The 18,608-nt window shown below is 46.5% G+C and overlaps 1 protein-coding gene across 1 annotated transcript in view; it reads left to right on the forward strand.

Moving 5' to 3' along the window:
* LOC132584867 (integrin alpha-X-like) overlaps positions 1-17,588 on the forward strand; it is a 36,469-nt gene extending 18,881 nt beyond the window's left edge. The window contains exons 13-30 of the mRNA XM_060256822.1: positions 100-240; positions 1,638-1,841; positions 2,975-3,105; positions 4,532-4,695; positions 6,270-6,421; positions 6,931-7,062; positions 7,760-7,833; positions 8,646-8,787; positions 10,245-10,355; positions 11,896-11,978; positions 12,064-12,147; positions 12,816-12,888; positions 12,991-13,098; positions 14,109-14,183; positions 14,734-14,853; positions 16,488-16,586; positions 17,070-17,180; positions 17,268-17,588. Of these exons, the coding sequence (XP_060112805.1) occupies positions 100-240; positions 1,638-1,841; positions 2,975-3,105; positions 4,532-4,695; positions 6,270-6,421; positions 6,931-7,062; positions 7,760-7,833; positions 8,646-8,787; positions 10,245-10,355; positions 11,896-11,978; positions 12,064-12,147; positions 12,816-12,888; positions 12,991-13,098; positions 14,109-14,183; positions 14,734-14,853; positions 16,488-16,586; positions 17,070-17,180; positions 17,268-17,381 (2,118 nt within the window). The 3' untranslated portion in view covers positions 17,382-17,588. The remainder of the gene's footprint in view (positions 1-99; positions 241-1,637; positions 1,842-2,974; positions 3,106-4,531; positions 4,696-6,269; positions 6,422-6,930; positions 7,063-7,759; positions 7,834-8,645; positions 8,788-10,244; positions 10,356-11,895; positions 11,979-12,063; positions 12,148-12,815; positions 12,889-12,990; positions 13,099-14,108; positions 14,184-14,733; positions 14,854-16,487; positions 16,587-17,069; positions 17,181-17,267) is intronic.
* Positions 17,589-18,608: the final 1,020 nt, after the last annotated feature.

Raw genomic sequence — 18,608 nt, forward strand, 5'->3', positions numbered from 1 at the left:
CACAAGCTCAAAAAGGGTGAGGATACCAATCAGATTCAGTTTCTCCTCATTTCTCTTACACATAAGCTCACACAGTCATGTTTTTCTCTTTCATTTCAGGTGGGTTCCTACTTTGGTGCAGAACTTTGCTCTGTGGATCTAGATGTGGACGGGAACACGGACCTCATCCTGATCGGCGCTCCCCTTTACTATGACGGGATACAAGAAGGGCTTGTTGAGGTCTACTCCATTAATCTCAGGGTAAGCCCAACCAATTAGGATGTAGGGATGCCATGGGGAGGTGGTGCCTATGTTACTTTCCTTTAGGCTTCAGGCAAAAATATTTCTCTTTACCCAGGCTTTTAACAAAGGGGTTTCTTTTTTCAGTTCTTACGGTCTGTGCCTATGTGGGAAAGTGGAGATGCTTTGTGTTTAATACAAAGACCAACCATTTCAAACTGTCCCAAATCTAACTTCTGCTTCACACTATAGGTTCTCTCTACATTCAGTCTGAGCAAGAAGTAAGACATCTGTCCACAATGCACTGTGTATGCTTCTGCATTACCACTGGAACTTGTGTACATTCCCTACACACAACTGCCACTTTTGTACACCCGTCATCATCTTCCAGAAGCATCAGAATGCTGGACTCTTCATTCAGGCCTTTCCCACTTCATCTTCCGTTTCCCTTGCCATTTCCTCTTTTTTGATTGGGCACTGGGTCTGTTCTTGTGACCAAACCAAAAATTATTGATTTGGCTCTTCCACATGCACATGGAGCATCAGAATCAGGGAAATAACTCACCCATCATGGGTTTCGCATGGTGGTGGGACAGGAGCCCTTTCCCCCCATTCAGCAGCGTTTTAAGTTGCTTTGGGCTCTCCTTTTTCTTTTTAGAAGCTGTTCCCTGCAGCTGCTCCATGGCTGCGGGGAACATAAGTTGGGTCTGGGGAACCCAGCCCTACTTCCCAGACCACATTTAGTTCAGGGATCCCTAATGTTGTGTCTGTGGTTGCCATGGGGACTGCTGACATCTTTCCTGGTGGGCGAGGCTTGGCAAGGTTTTTTGCTCACCAGAGCTTCAGCTCGGCCATGGGAAAGCTGTTGAAGAGTTACTATTAGAGTTATGCGTAACCAAACTCCCTGGTATTGTGTGGTTGGATCTGTCTCCTGCGGCAGCCATTTTGGAGTTGGCTTAGGGTTGCCAACTCCAGCTTGGGAAATACCTGGAGATTTTGAGGGGCGAAGCCTGAGGAGGGTGCGGTTGGGGGAGTGGAAGGACTTCAGTGGGGCAGAATGCCACAGAGTCCCCAGTTTATTTTCTCCAGGTGAAGTTGTCTCAGGAGAAAATGGAGATCTGTTGTAAAAGTGGGAGATCTCCAGCTACCACCTGGAGACTGGCAAACCTAAGTAGGCTACATCTCCTGCAGTAGTTGGCTGTGCCCCCTCTGGCAGCCATTTTGTGGTTGCGCTCACCACGCTGTCAGAATTCCAAATGTGCCCACAGTCTGTAAAAGGCCTGGTTTAATTTGACCCTCAGCCTGCAGGCAAGGAACATCTTCATGAGTATGGAGCTGCTCTGAGATTACACCAAAGGACTCTCAGGAGGATGCTGTGCCAGCTCCCAAGACTGACTTTCTCTGTTCCTCGTTTCCAGGGTCGCCTCAGTCTCCTTCAGACGCTTCAGGGGATTTCTGAAAAGAGGCTGAGCCGTTTTGGGTCTGCTATCTCCTCCCTGGGGGACGTCAGTGGGGATGGCCTCGCAGATGTGGCTGTTGGAGCCCCCATGGAAGACGAAGGCCATGGAGCTGTTTACATCTTCCTCGGAGAAGGAGACAGACTGAAGGAACAGTACAGCCAGGTGGCTTTGAAGGCCAAATGAGTTTAAGTTCAAATAGCAAAGTGATTCCCTTGTTTAATTCACGAGGGACTTCGCTTTTTGTATAAGGTTAAGAGGCAGTTTGGTCGAGTGTGTTGAGCTGGCTTTGGACAGTGTCACTGAACTGGGAATAACATAGCGAGTAATTTTGCCCACGAATAGTTATTTGGAAGGGAAATGCAATCCAGTCTGAATGGGAAGCTGGAAGCTAAAAGTTTTCCTCTCTGTTTGTGGCTTCATCCCTGGTTTATTGGGTTCTCCACAACCTGTAGCGCTAAATACCATCAAAAATACAACAGCCAAAAAGCTTTCTCTCTCTCCCTCAGACTTGATGGGGCGGAGCCAACACGCCTCCCCAGCCTATGTCCCTGATAGAAACCAAATATCATGAACCCGATGCAAACCAAATAGCAGCCCTGGATTGGGATGTGGGTTCTTCTAATACAAATAGCACTATTCAGGGCTTTTGTTTTTTTGAGCAGGAACGCAGTTCCAGCTGGCTTGGCGGCAGGGTGTGTGGCCTAATATGCAAATGAGTTCCTGCTGGGCTTTTTCTACAAAAAAAAGCCCTGGGAGAGGGGCTATGGCTCAGTGGTAGAACTCAAGCTTTGCAGGTGGAAGGTCCCAGGTCAATGCTGTGCTAGATGGGCCAGGGGTATATAAGGTAGTTTTGTGTGTTCACTTGTCATTTGTAAAGTCATTTTTAGTATGATTTGTTGGGGGCTATGGAAAACCAGGGGGTGAATGTTTGTGAAGATTCTAGAGTTTATGGGACAGATACATCTATGTGGATGGAATAAGGATAGTTAATATCAGTGAAGGGGCAATTCTGGGGGTGGGGAGGAATTTTGTTTTCAGGTCACTTGGTGGAGAGGGAAATTGCACTCTTGTTTGGAGTGGACCTCTTGCATCCAAGGAATGCCTTTCCTTCCTTGTGGCATCTGTGGACAGGGCTCTTTCCTTCTAGCCTTCAGGAGAGCTGAAGGCAGAGGCAGATGGGCTAAGCAAAAGGCATTTTGGAGCCGTAGAAGAGTTGAGAATGCTTCTGCACTGCCTTCTGAGGAGCTCTGAGCCTCCTGGTCTCTCTCTCCCCCCCTTCTTTTCAACCTGTGCAGCGGATCCCTGCCACAGCTCTTTCCTCTGGGCTGGATTTTTTTGGCCAGTCCATTCAGGGAAGATTGGACCTGAGTGGAGATGGATTGACTGACTTGGCTGTTGGGGCACTAGGAAATGCAGTGCTTCTCCGGTAAGAATTTTAATTGTTCTATTTCCCCTTTGTTATGTCTTTTTGGAGGGAAAGGATCAGTTCTGAAGATGAGGGGTAGAAATTCTCTAAATAAATAAAAATGAGCTAGGAGGCATATAATGGTTGTGGAATGAGGGCAAGAAAGTATATTAATAAATATGTGTGTGTGGGGGGGGCTGTCTCTGCATCTCCCTCCCCAAAAGCTTAATTATGTACCAAGAAGATAACTCGTCATCTACAGACTACGTTAGAATAAGTAAATACACATAAACTTATTATTGCAGCCAAGAAAGCACCAAGGTCCCAGGGTAGGGTTGGACTGCATATGACCCCAGCAACCTTCTCGCAGCTAAGCAAGGTTGGGTTTGGTCAGTGTTTGGGAGTGGAGACTCCCCTCATAGAATTGCCAAGACTGATGATTGCACCACGATGTCCTGACATCAGGTCGAAGCAGGGGTGGAATTCTAGCAGGAGTTCCTTTTGCATATTAGGCCACGCATCCCTGTTGTAGCCAATCCTCCAAGAGCTTGCAAGGCTCTTTTTTGTAAGCTCTTGGAGGATTGGCTACATCAGGGGTGTGTGGCCTAATATGCAAAGGAGCTCCTGCTAGAATTCCACCTCTGGGTGGAAGTGACATCATCACATCACTGACACTGCTTTCTGGGGAAAGCTCTATCGCCCTCAAATCATAAAGTTTTGTCTTAAAAAACAGAGTCTCTCTGATATGCTGATGTCACTTTGGTGTGATGTCAGCATGTTGAGTATGGGGGCAGGATTTCCCCCATCTGGGCAGCGGTGAGCAGGAGCCCAAAAAAACAGGTGATCCCCTGCCCCCAACTAGGGAATACTGAACACAAAAAACATAACTGTGATATGTGGGCTACTATACTTTTTAAAATAAAGCTACTTATAAATTCCACAAATATCATTCACACAACCAGAGAATGGCATCATTATCCCCTCAAGAGCCAGAAGAGCATAATGCTGGATTGTGGGCCCATGACCTGGGAGACCCAGCTTTGAACCCCACATTGCCATGTTCGACCTTGGCCAGTCACACACTCTCAGCCCAACAGGGTTGTTGTGAGGTTAGAAGGGAGGAGAGGAGAATATAAGCTGCTTTTGGGGGTCCCCAGTGGGAAAAAGGTAGGGTATAAAATGAAATAAATGAAGACATAATGGCTTGGTATTGGTCCCCACCTTACTATGTTAACATGGCTGCTGTTTCAGCATGGCTTGGCTAGCAAGGGGGCTGTGGTGGGGCCTGTTTAGAGCAACCAGCATTTAGGGAGCTGCTAGTAGGAGGATGGGGGAAGACAGGAGGGCCTGGCGTGACTAGGTCCATGGCGTTGTCAGGAGTCGGACTCGACTGTGCGGCTGAAGAACAACAAAAGTTGGGACTGACTGCATCTTCTGTCCCTCTCAGGTCCCGGCCTGTTTTCACTGTCATCTCTTTGCTGAATTTCTCACCTCGCTCGATCCCCCCGGATGATCCTAACTGTGCAAGTGGGAAAGTTTCCGGAGTTGGCCCACGGGGGAGCCTCAGTCTTTGCTTCGCCCTAAAACTCATCAGCACCAAGTGGAGTTCTGGTAAAAGCCCATACTCATCCCACAAAAGTTAAGGCCGACACACACGATGCATATCTTTGTTGTCCATCTCGGGTTGCCAACCACCTGGTGGATCCTGGACAACTCCCAGAATTACAAATGATCTCCAGATAACAGAGATCAGTTCCTCTGGGAAAAAAGAACCCTTGTCAGGCTCTAGCCTTAACTCTCCAGGAATTCCCAAACTGGAGTTGGCAACTCTATGACTCCATCACATCCAGTTTAGCCCTTAATCATTACATGCTGTCCTGGGTTTCTCCCTAGTTATTTTATTGGTAGTTTCACCTAATTTATTTTCTAGGTGTGCCTTTCACTTAGAGTTGTCTGGCCCCTCCCCCAGTGGAGGCAGGGGATTCCCCCACCCCAACCAGTGGGAAATGGGGGGACCTACCAGGAGCAGGAAAGAGGCAACGTTTATGTCACCAGTGATGTCACTTCCAGTATGTCAAGGTGACCCTCTGGTATTTGAACAAAACCTCTATGTCAAAGGCATTTTTACTGTAGAGTTTTTGCCCAAATACCAAAGTGTTGCATGATGTTGCCAACATGATGATGTAACTGCCAGTGCATGTCGGAAGTGATATTGCCACATTGCTGGTGATGTAGCCTGGGCCTCTTTCCTGCTCTTGGTAAGTCCCCCCCCCGCCCCGCCCACGGTTGCCAGGATGGACCTAGCAACCCTATCTCACTTACACATTTTTCTTCTTATTTTCTCTTTCAGGTTCTCATTTTCCATCAGATCTTTCATTTCTTTCCTAATTTCTTATTCCTTATTCTCCAGTTCACCTTTTTTTGCTTATTTTTTTCACTACTTCCTTCATAATGCAAAGCAAAGCATGAGTTTCAGCTTGCCAGTCCCTTCTGTCATATTCATTCTAGTCGTTTATTTTTCATTCTGTTTCTCAGTGATACGGTCCTCTTAGAGTCCCTTCCAGGGCCAAACTAGACTTAACAGCATCCACAGCTGTGATCCATGGACACGGCCGCCATTTTAAAGGGATTTTAAGATGCCATGAGAGCCTGATCCTCCTCAGGCAGTCCACAGAGTGGCAGGGTGAGGTGCTCTTATTTTCCCACTGGATTCTTTTCAAGTGCCCAAACTGCACTCTCAACTCCCATGGCTGTGTTGGCACTTGAAAATGCACAGGAAGAGGGTAAACAAGAGCACCTTAGCTTGCTGCACAGCAATGAGGCTCAGGCCTACAAGACATCTTTAAAGCTCTTAAAATGGTGTCACCATCCACAGGTCGGACCAGGGCCATAGCCAGCAGGGGGCACTGAAGGCAGTGGCCTCTACAGAATCTGCAGCCCGCCCACCCAATCTTCCCCTTGGAGGATTGCAGAAGACAAGGGGGGGAGGTGCTGCAAATTCTATAGGGGGTGCCACCCCCAGTGCCCCCTGCTGGCTCCAGCCCTGTGTTGGACCCATGGATGCTGCCGTGTCTACTTTGGTCATTGGTTGTTCATTTATTTTTTGCTTTCCTCATCAGTTTAATTCATTCAAATGCACTCTCTACTGCTTTTAAGTCAGCTCTCTTTGCTTTTTTTACAACCAGCTGCTCTTCAAGCCACCATCTCCTTTGATCTCCGGGTTGACACTTCCCAGTCTATGCCACGCCTGACTCTAGAGAAAGAGGCACGCAACATCTCAGAAACCATCCGTGTGGGGACGGTGCCAGTTTGTGTCAACGGGACTCTCCAGGCTCAGGTAGACAGGAATTCCTGCATCCAAGGAATCTTGGGAATTGTAGTTCTGTCCAGGGAGAGAATTTAAGAATCCATAATAGAGAATTCTCAGCATATAGGAACCTCAGATTTCTGAATTTCTTTAGGGAAAACCATGACAAAGTGATATAAAATGAATGTAATTTTGCAATGTAGATAAAGGACATACCAGTTAGGTAGGCAGGAGTGGAATTCTAGCAGGAGCTCCTTTGCATATTAGGCCGCACACCCCTGATGTAGCCAATCCTCCAAGAGCTTACAAAAAAGAGCCTTATAAGCTCTTGGAGGATTGGCTGCATCAGGGGTGTGTGACCTAATATGCAAAGGAGTCCCTGCTACCCCTCTGTAGGTAGGCCAATATTTTATGGAAGTTCACAATATTTAGAAGCATTATTAAGCAGCAGCTCATGGCACTGAAATACGCCTCTGAGAGAAAATTTTGGATTTGGGCAAGAATGTGTGCTCCATAAAATACTTTTTACTGTCTCTCAGCTCTGCTTGGATGATACTGTCTCGCCACTAGTGCTGAAAGCAAAGTTCTCAGTTGCAGAAGAACCCGATCCCTCTTCCAGGAACCTTCGACCCATCCTTGAACCTGGGACCAACTTGTCCACCACTCTTGAGGTATTTGTCTGATGTTTGCCCTGCGCTTTCTTCAAGGGGCTCAGGCCAGTATTCATGGTTCTCTTCTGCATCACTTCATTTTCACAGTGAGTACCCCAGGGTCACACACAGCCGATTGGAGATTTAGCCCAGTACTCCAACTACAGCATCATATTGGCTCTTTGGAATGGCTTCCTGGGTGATTCCTGGGGCAATTAACTAGAGATGCCAGCAGTGTTCCCTCTTAGCTGAGTTAGTGTGAGCTAGCTCACAGACTTTTAGCCTCCAGCTCACAGACTTTTGTCTTAGCTCAGGAAGGAGGACCCCAGAGCACAATAATTTATGGAGTAGCTCACAACCTTAATGCCAGCTGCTCACAACTTTAGACCAGCAGCTCACAAATTCGTATTTTTGCTCACAAGACTCTGCAGCTTAGAGGGAACATTGGTTGCCAGTTCTAAGTGACGAAATACCTGGAGATTTGGTGGGAGGAGCCTGGGGAGAGTGAGATTTGGGAAGGGGAGGGTCCTCAGCAAGGTACAATGCCATGGAGTTCACCCACCAAAGCAGCCATTTTCTCTAGAACCGGTCTGTGTTGTCTGAAGAGCAGTTGTAATTCTGGGAGGTCTCCAAGCCCCCACTTAGAGGCAACCCTTATAAATAAATAAGTTCCCCAGAGCTCTCTTCCCATGCTGTCCCTTCTCTCCCCCGCTTTCAGGTTCCTTTCCAACAGAACTGTGGCTCAGATGATGTTTGTACGTCTGATCTTCGGGTCTCTTTTAACTTTTCTGGGTAAGCAGCATCTTCTGTACACCCCAAGACACACGTTTGTTCTTTGTCCCTCTATTTTTAATCTTCCCTGAGTAGAGTTGCTAACAGGCCTAGAGAAAAATGTCCTGTCCCTTTGAAAGAGGGAAATGGGCAGCTGAAGCTTCTGAGGGGATGGAGGTCAGTAATGTCACCTGGTAAATAATAGCCCATTCTACCTCTATTAAAAGGAGAAAATGTTTTCTCTCCAGACAGCAACCCTAGGGGCTCTCTGGTAAGCGAGCCTGAGGCTGTGTGACCGGCTCAAGATCACCCAGTAAGCTTTGTGACAGAGCAGAAGATTTGAACTGAATCCTGTATTTTCAGCATTTCACCCCACCAGCTCAGTTGGGTCTCAGCTAATACAAAGCCAGAAAGCATGCCTTGCAATGTCACTGAAGATGCTGGGGATGATCCTCTTGCTTGTGCATTCAGTGCCATCTCTAGCGCACAACCTAAGAGTTGTGCCCCAGGATCCACTGTGCAAGGGATGCTCCCTGGAGCTACATACTCTGTCAGTTCCCTTCAGCCCACCTTGAACACGAGTGTGGGAGTCAGGTGATTCACTTCCTCAGGCAGTTCTTCACAGGCCAAGTTAGACAGCTTGCAGGGATGACCAGGCCCAGGTAATGTCCATAAGGCCAAGTGTGTTGGAATGCATTTCTCACAACTCCTGAGCTATTGGTGGAGGCTATCCCTGATTCCACAAAGCAGGGGGTGAGGTGAAAAGAACTTGCTGGAATCTCCCCAAATTTGGTTTTGAGACCTGAGCAGATGTTTCTGTCACTGAATTTCAGGTCAAATGGTCTTAAATTGACTCCCAATTTCATACTGAACTTAACCGTGAAACTGGAAAATGTGGGTGAGACGGCCTATGAGACAGGCCTTTCCTTCTACTATCCCCCTCTTTTGTCTTTCCAGGGAGCTTCAGTTTTTCAGGTGAGTTGGGGGAGGGGATGTTTTGGGAGCCCGGGGGAGGAACAAAGAAAGGAGGAGGACTGAGAGACACTGGGGGTGTGGAGAGTTTCAGGAAGACAGCAGAGGACTTGTGGGTAGGGCTTTTTTTGAGTGCGAATACACAGGAACACAGTTTCGGCTGGCTTGGCATCAGGGGGGCAAATGAGTTCCTGCTGGGCTTTTTCTACAAAATATGCCTTGTGTGAAATAATGGTGACATCAGGGGGTGTGACTTGATATACAAATGAGTTCATGCTGGGCTTTTTCTACAAAAAAAGCCCTGCTTGTGGGGTTGGCGCTGGAGTGTCATTGCAGTAACACAGGCCCAAACTATATGCTAAGTGCAGTCGCTGTGATTTTTTTTTTCAATGAAAGGTGCCCCATGAGACTGCAATATTAGAAGGAGGAAGTCGCTCTTTAACCCTTCCCTTCGGGATTTCTGTTCAGCTCCTACAGAAGAAAAAAAATACAACTCCTTGTGTCTCTTCTTGAAGGTGTGGGTAAACAGTAGATCTCCCTGTGACTGAGGGGAAAAGGTGATGTTGCTGACATGGCTACATCACTTGTGTGTAAAACACAGAAGGGACATAGGGTAGTTCTAGGAATTGCTGGAAACTCAATGGTTTCTGGTGATTCTGAGAGCCACTCTGTCATTTCTGGAGTTTATCCATGTTTATCCAGAAGTGACATAGAGACTCCCAACATCATGTGCACCTGGATATCCCCAGCCCTCCCACCAGTTGCCAACTCAGCCTTGCAATCCTTGGAAGCAGCCAAATGTGTTTGTGTTTGAGAACCCAGCTCTGGTTATTAGCATTTTAATATGAAAAATAAAGGTCCTTTAAGAACACATATTTACCTCCCCCTTAAAATGTTACTCACAAAGCAGAGAGTCTGGTTTTGAGTCATGAAACCAAGGCAGACGGAAGAGTAAAAACTCTTTTTACTGAGGCTGCACAAACCTGGAATTTGTGTTCTGTTCTGATCAGTGTTAACCACCAGAGCTAGAGGTCTCAACATGTCCCAGCAGCTCTTGCTGCACAAGTAGAGCCAGCCCTAGACTGTCTGGCACCCTAGGCGAGGCTAACTTCTGGGGCCCCCGCTCCTGCACTGATAACATCACCGAGTCCCATGGGGGGCCCCCAATTTGGCACACCCAGAAGGACGGCACCCTAGACGATTGTCTACTTTGCCTCGTGGCAGGGCTGGCCCTGCATACAAGCCTACTCTGCAGGCCAGTACTTTCACTTGTTGTAGAGTTTACCAGTCAACCATTCACTACTGGAGTTAGGGCCAAATATTTGAAGCCTTCAGCCTGCTGATTTTGTTGTGTCCTTTTTGCTACTTCAGGGTAAACAAAACAGCTCCATTCATCCCCTGCAATCCCCTTGCCATTCAATTGATTTCCATTTCTCCCTATCCCCTTCTCCCCCTTGCAGTCTAACCAGCGCCTGTCCCCTTTTTGTGACATGCACGGATCCCAAAGCAACATGTCCGTTCGTCACAGCTCCTGCCGTTTCAGCCCACGGGATCTCAAGGAGGGCACACAGGTAACAAAGGGAAGTGAAGGGGCAGGAAAATGAGCGGGTGAGTGAAATGAAAGAGTTTGGGTGTGAGTGACAGAACGGAAGCAGGGGCAGTGGATTCTGGGGCAAACCTCAGGCTGGGGCCTCAGCATCACTGCCGCTGCCACCACTCTGTCTGGAGCCTGTCATCTCAGTTTCAAGCAAGGTGGGCAGGCAGGCAGGGATAGCCACTGCTGGCTATTTCTTTTCTTTCTCCCTCTGTTGGGGGGCAGAGCCGTTGGCCCCCAGTCCATGTCCCAGGGCAGTAGCCCCTGATACCCGGTTGCTAAGACCACCCCTGAACGAAAGCATAAGAGAAACACAATAGCCAGGGCTGTTTGAGTGCACCAGTGATTGGCAAAAAGGAAGGAACATCTCAAAGAGATGGTTGGCTTCAGGGCCAGCCCTAGACTGTCTGGCACTCTAGGCAAGGCCACCAACCCCCACCCTTGCACTGAGAAAGGCACCTGAGAAAGTCACTTACGGTCCCCCTCTTCTGCTTTTCTAACTTAACCTGGTTGCCACAAGCAAGTGGTGTCTTCATTTCCCCTGTGCTCTGGATGGTGACTCCAACCCTGCTAATGCTTCTGCTTTCTGAGGTCTTGGCCAGATGCCTATAAAAGATTCCTGGCAGATATGCATGTCCATATAAAGACAGGTCAAATTAGGTCAAGTGAAACTATTGAACTAAGACAATTATATATACCCTGCAACTGTACCTATAAAAATCCTTGCACTGATAGCATCACCAAGTCGCATGCAGAAGTCTGGCGCCCTAGGCAAGTGCCTAGTTTGCCTATTGGCAGGGCCGGTCCTGGCTGGCTTAAAGCTACGCTTCTAGTCACAATGATAAATTTGCCAGTGCAATATATACTGAAATCTCAGAAGTCAGATGAGAGCTCAGTAAGCTTTTTAGTAGCCGGGAGAGTGAGGATGGTGATGAAGAGAGAGCAGTTTTTAGCATTAGAGCAAACCTGTCTGGATGTTTTGTGGGTTCGATATCGGATTTTTCAGAATACTTATCTGGCATTTTCCTAGCATCTTCTCAAAACAATATAAAAGCAAAACCGTACAAAACTAAAACAGCAACCACATACCAATCAATACAAAAAATTAGCAAGCCCTCTCAAGTGAAATCCAAAAGGTCAACGGAAAGAAGGGAAATTTTACAGCCCTTTTAAAATTCAAGGAGAGGAACGATTCCTTGGGCCTGGAGGGAGTTGGTAGACTCAGGAGGGTCATCTGTTAATGCATTAAGCTGCAGGGGTTGGCCTCCAAAATTGCAGCTGAGAGCACAAACCTACTTCTCTCTTTTTGAAAAGAGATGCGAGTGTGAACAGGAAAAGGTACAAAATCCATGTGATGCTTTTAGTTAGGATCAACCCAAAATGATACAAAAATTGTGCAAGATTTTGTATCTTATTCTGGATTTTATGTGGGCCACTGTGACTGTTCACAACTTTTCCTAAAGAAAAGAGTCCATGTCTTCCACCTCCACCATTTCCAATGTCCCTATTCCTTTCAGGCCTTCCTCCGGCTTTCTTTCCGTCCCTCCAGAAATGACTCCTGGGATGAAAAGTTGGTTTCCCTCACTGTCCGAGCCCAGAGGTAGGGGCAGCCTCCGGCTTATCCATCTGTCCCTCTGACTTCCGATACCCCGGCCCTAATTCTGGTTTGCCTTTCTGCCTTCCAGTACGAATGAGAACGACACACTGGATGACAATGAGGCTGTGGAGGGGCTGCCTGTGCTGCATCCTGTCAACGTCATCGTGAAGGGGTAGGCTTCTTTTTTTCTTTCTTTCCTGTCATCAGCCTTCGCCTCTCTGTTTCCACTGGATGGTCATGGAAGAGTTCAGTGAAGTATATTCCTTTCTAGGAAAGGGGTCATAGCTCAGGGTTTTACATCTTATGGAGTTCTCATGTTCGTTGGGGAACAACACAATACTTTTCCTCAGACATGTGATGGGAGTCTTCTGTCTCTCTTTCTGTCTCTGTGTGTGTGTCTCTCTCTTTCTCACTCACACACACACACACACACTCAGAGGCTCTTTTCTGCTTGTGAACAAAATAGGCAGGGAGAAGGAACTGGAGCCTCTCTCCTTGGTATTTTTGCATTCGCAAACTGCCTGGTGGAGCTGCTGTTGGCACTGTTGTTAAAGCCACATTACTTCATGTGGATATGCCCAAGTTTCACAACAGAGTTCTGCCTAGAGTATGTTTTCCCCCAGAAAGATTGTACAAGAGCATGACTGAGAATACACTCTGTGAGGGAAATCTGGGAGGAGAAGGATTGCACAACACTGTCATGTGGAAGCTAATGTTTTTTTTTTAAATACTGCTGTTGGTGGGAGAATGTGGGGCAACTTCTGTGTGAAAGCAACTTGGAACTGTGGCACAGTGTGACTTGTACCTGCACAAATTCCTTTCCTGTATCTTTTCCATCAGGCTTGAGTCCACCACATACCTAAATTTCTCTACTGAGAGATCAGAGACAAAGATTATCACGCACAGCTATGAGGTAAGGCACTGACTCCTTTTACTCATCTCCCTCCCCACTCCCCTCTCACTTATCCCCATTCGTGCCGTCCATCCATCCCTCTACCCAATCCTGTTCCGGCAGGTCAGGAATTTAGACAAACGCTCCATCCTGGTCAACGTGACTTTTGATCTCCCCATACGGACATCAATGGGATTTTTCTGGAATATAACCCTGACCCACAGTGGAGTGGTGAGTAGAAGTAGAGGGCCTATAAGTCAGAATATATGGATGCTTTACAGCAGTGGTTCCCAACCTTGTTGGCACCAGGGACCAGTTTCGTGGAAGACAATTTTTCCACAGACTGGTGTGTGTGTGTGGGGGAAGGGTGCTGGGGTTTTTGCTGCCCCCATGCCCTGTCCCTGCCTCCCATGGGGGTCTCTAAATGAGGGGTAGGAAAGGGTCACGGCTGCGCTGCCCATTCCACCCGCCTGGGATCCAGGCAGATTAAAGAGGTGGTGCTTTGGAGTGAGGCCACGCTGTTTCTTTCGCCTGCCCGGAAGGGATGACAGGGGTGCTCTGCCTCACTCCGAGGCCATGAATGAGGTGCTCTGCCTCACTCCAAATGAGGCTGCACTGCCTCTTTTGTTCGCCCAAGTCCTGGGCAGGTGAAAGGGGCAGTGTGGTGCCTCTGCCTTGCTCCACAGCCCGGTTGCTAACAGGCCACGGACCCAGACCAGTCCCAGGGCCCAGGATCCCAAAGCAATTGGAGCAAACCTGTCTGGTTTTGTGGGTTCTATATCGGATTTTTCAGAATACTTACCTGGCATTTTCCTAGCAACTTCTCAAAACAGTATAAAACCAAAACCGTACAAAACTAAAACAGCAACCAGATACCAATCTAAACCAATGCTTTAGAGTGGCTGACAGAAGGGATTACTGTGTTTGATCTGTACAAACATAAGTGCCATCAAATTGCAGCTGACGAATGGGTTCCCCAGCAAGGGTCTGTTCAAGGCAAGGGAGAAGAGGAGAGAGTTTGCCACTGCCTTCCTCTGCAAAGCCTTCCTTGGTGGTCTCCCATTCAAATACTGATCTTGCTTAGCTTCTGAGATCTGGCTATACCATGCCACGATTCCTCCCCATTTGATCTGTGGGTGAATAAAAAATAAAGGGTTGGGGGTGTGTGGCCTGTAAGATGGAGGACTAAATTCATGCACTCAGCATGCAGTCTGAATGATTAACCCCGCGTTGTCTTCTAGAGGAACCAGTATGAATGCACACATCCATTCACCTTCCAGATGACGAATATTGAGCATTCCAAGGAACCAATCACAGTAAGAAAATGCAGCTACCTTTGGGGCAGGGGGTAGCCATTTCTACAAGATTCTCTGATGCCTAGAACTGCGATATGCAATATAAGATAACCACTGGAAGCAATAAAACTTTCGTGCAGAGCGTGTAAACATGTGTTTTTAGTTAAGTAAAACAAAAACAAAACTAAGGAGCACTGAACATTCTTGAAATTTTTCCCACAAAGTCTCTCAACAGTCACAAAGAATGATAGCCTCTTCAAATAGGACTTAGTGAAGACATGGGTGAAGTCTTTCAATTCTTAGTGTTCCACTCGTAATGATACAGAGAGAATAAGGAACCGCTTTTAAAAGGACTCCTCACGGTTTCAATAGTTCTTCCTCAGCCTCTTTCTCCCGATGTTACACGAGCCACAGTTCCTTTACTCTTTACAACATGGATCCACGCATGCTCTAATTTGCTGCTACTGGCTCCATCACGAGTGGAACACTAGAACTAGAACTGCGATATGGCTGCTTCTTAGAGGCAGCAAAGGTGACTCACAATGGCCATTGTCCTTTTGCCTTTGGACAGAGAGGGTGCCTGGGGGCCTCCTCTTGCACCAGGGTTCAGTGCCGGATTGCCAGTCTCTCCCAAGAGTCCATCCAGTTCCATTTTTCTGGGGAGTTTTACAGACCTCAAAGCAATTCCAAGGTAGGTGGCACCCTCTTCAGGTGAAAAGGGAATCATGCAGTGTACCAGTTGCCGGAATCCTTAACTAAGCATTGTGTAATACTTTTCAAAAGGACAAAGTTTGATTGAGTCCAGTGGCACCTTTAAGACCATCTATGTTTTATTCAGGGTATGAGCTTTTATGTGCATGCACAGTTCCTCAGATGTGCACACCTGAAAGCTCGTAAATTGAATAAAACTTTGTTGGTCTTAAAGGTGTCACTGGATTTAAACTTTGTTCTCCTGCTTCAGACCAATACGGCTGCCCACCTGAATAACGTTTCTTCAACAGGCTTAGCCAAAACATCTCAAAATAGCAAAGAAATATTTTAGTCCAACAGACACTTAATCCGGCTTCATGTTTCGTGAAGACAAACAGTCAGAAGTCCTTCTCTCCGAAAGTCTGTCATCTGTTTCTGTGCCACTCTTTGCTTTGACTCTTTTAGGCAGGTAACAGGGCTGCAAAGAAATGGTTCAGAAAGATGCTTTGGTAAAAACTATACAGACTGTAGATTATACTACCCTGTACTGTCTGTTGCTGTAAGTGTGCTCTTTTTGCATAATTGGTGCCTCATTTTAATGTGTAATATCTAAATGATTGTGCTTTGTTTCATCATTGTCTCAGCTCTGTATCAGATTTCTTTTTAAATTTCTGCAGTCCAAACCCTATTACATTATTTATTGGATGTTCCATTCCATTGATTATACTATGTAATATATTTTGTGTTAGTGAGAAAGGCCGATAAATTAAAAATAATGAAATCATCTTCACATTACTAATCCTCAGCTTCATTTTTCTCTGTCCCTTTCCTCTTGACTATATCACTTTTCTTTTCCATCTGTATAAGAGCAGAAGAAGAGCCCTGCTGGATCAGACTAGTGGTCCATCTAGTCCAGCATCCTGTCTCACATAGTGGGCAAATGGAAGACCAACAGCAAGGCATAGAGACCAAGACTTTCCCCTGATGTAGGGAGCCAGTATATGCTTGGTTGGACACCACAGACTGAGTTTTTGAATGAAATTAGCTGATATGATTTTTAATGGTGTATTATGGTATATATTGAGAATATGATTCAATTTAGGTAAGTACAGGCGTGAACTTACAATAGCCATACAATACTGTCTATGTTGACTCTATTTTGAGGTTATTGAAATACTCTATGGTCTTGTTATGTGCAGTGATATAGCAACAAGCAGAATGTACTGCCTTTATTTCTTTATTTTCTTTGCTTATCTATGTATCTTTCACTTTTATTCTATTTCTAATTTCCCTTCCTTTTCTTTTCATGGAAAATCAATAAAAACTTTAAACCCAAAAACACTTTCCTCTGATGTTGCCTTCTGACTTTGGGATTCAGAAACTTCGTGCTTCTGCATGTGGAGGCTTCCCTCAGTTACCACAGCTAGTAGTCACTGATAGACCCATCCTCCATAAATCTATCTAATCCTCTTATATCCTCTTATATCTTGTAAATGTGGGACATCTCTGTGTTAGATTAAACACATTTCCTTAATATTTCCCCCCTTTGAATTGTTCTGAGGACAATCTGAATAGTAGATATACCATTTGTACCCTAAGTTATTGATCCATTTGATTTCCCTGTCAATCTTGCAGTTGCAGTCCCAGAAGCTCCATCTTCGCAGTGAGGCATCAGTGGTGATAGATGAGTCTAGATTTTTCCAGAATCAGCCAGAGGAATTTCGTTTCAGCCAGGTAACTTGGAGGGCAGAATTCCTCTGGGGACCATGGTTCAAATCTCATCAGGGAAATACTGAAATTTTGGTCTAGTGGCAGAATTTGGTCTTCCTGTCACACCTCTCCCATTTTTCTTTTACAAAATTTATACTCCAAATTTCTGCCCCCATCAGGACCACCAAGGTGGCCACATTTCTTTGATAACCTGGAGCATCTGAAGTAGTACTAAAGAGTACCCCTGACTGGGTACACGCAGAGTACTCTTTCTTTACTATTATCAGCTTCCCTAAATCTGGGATTAAGGAGAAGAGTCTGTGGGCCACTGAGGGTAGAAAATCCAGTCAGGCTTGTGGCCCATTCTTAGAAATCATATCTTGTGGGAAGAGTTCATCTCTCCTTATACGATGGTCACCTTAACATAGTGGTTTTATTCTGAGGGCTTAGAGGGGGTGGCAGCTGAGAGGCAAGGGTGACTCCTCTGTCCCATTTCTCTTTTGACAGATCACCACAGAAGTTGAGATAATTTCGCCATTCAACCCCATTCCTATCATCGTTGGCAGCAGCATTGGAGGCTTTGTGCTCTTGGCCATTCTAATGGCCGTCTTGTATAAGGTACAGCCCTCTTGTTTTCACCGCTATATGGACTCCTGTGGGTTTCTTTCTGTGTCTTAACCCTGCCTATCTCTCTTCTCTCCCCAGTTTGGATTCTTTAAGCGCAACCGCATGTCTCAAACAGATGATGCCGCTGCAGGACCAGGTGCCCCTGCGGAACAGGGGGATCCAACAGCTCCCCAGACATCGACTAACTCCTGAGTGGGGAACGGGATGATGGAATCAGGAGTGGCCCAAGAGCCAAGATTCTTGGGTTTCTTGAGACAAGGACGAGGCAGGTGGATAAGAACAAGGCAGCCTGGGAGGAAGGACTCTTCAAAGAGGAAGAAGGGTTGATAGAAGATGGGAGGAGGCTAGAAGCCAATAGAATGATTTAATAAAATGAGATTTCTTGGGTTAAAAATCAAATGCCTGTTTCGCTTTTGTTTTCTGAAACAAATCAGTGAGACACCAGTCCTGTCTCCTTGAGTTACACCACAAGAAAAAAAACAAACCCCACACATGTGATATAGTCATCCTTAGACTACTCCACTTAAAAGGAAGGCAAGGTTTAGGGTTTGTAATTTCAAGTCAGAAGTGCTCTGTCCTTCGAAAGAATGTGAGGGAGAAGTACACTAGACCAACTTACTAAAAGTTTTCTCTCTCTCCTTGTTACTAGCAAGACCTGGGTTCAAAAGGAGGATGGTCTATGACTGGTTGCTCCCTGAGGTGATAAAGCCAGGTTCAGGCTTTTCCTAATATCCTAAACTTGGAGGAAAGAGCTAATGGCAAAGAGTTGTTTATGTCTGCGAGAAGTGCCAAAAAGAGGTTTGATCCCGCCCGCCCCCCCCCCCCCGCAAACACACACACACACCTTGCATGCAGTAATTTGGTAAAAAATTACTAAGCCCATAAAGCCTGCATTGAGTGGAGGATCCTTGCAGGATTCTCCCCCCCCCCCTTGTTTCTTTCTTTGTCCACAATTTGCAGGTCCCTGACTCAAACCTAGTGTCGCATCCTGATGCCCCTAAAGCACAGCAGTGGAATTCCTTACTGAACACTAAAAAAAGTCAACTGTTTTTCACCCATTCCTCACACTGTGCAAAGTGATCCTTCCTGAGCTGTTGAAGGCAGAATGTCAGACTCTTTAATGGCCTTTTAGCAGATGGATTATGTGAATGCATGGATGGCCACAGGCACAAGGCTGATTGATTTCTTGCAGGGCAGCTGCTTTTTCTGTCTCAGGAATGGGAATGGAGCTGAGTGGGGGTGGAGATGATGGATTAGTTGCAAGTATCTGGAAGCATTTCAATCTTGTTCGTACCAAGAAGTTTTGGCAGTGCAGTTTCAAAACAGAGGAAGTTGTGCCACGGTGAATTCAGCAGCGGACTTCCATAAATTGAAAGGGATGTGATTCAGGGTTCTGTTGACATCTTCTTGCCATCTGTG

The sequence above is a fragment of the Heteronotia binoei genome, chromosome 15, assembly GCF_032191835.1.
Source record: "Heteronotia binoei isolate CCM8104 ecotype False Entrance Well chromosome 15, APGP_CSIRO_Hbin_v1, whole genome shotgun sequence".
In the NCBI taxonomy this organism is placed as follows: domain Eukaryota; kingdom Metazoa; phylum Chordata; class Lepidosauria; order Squamata; family Gekkonidae; genus Heteronotia; species Heteronotia binoei.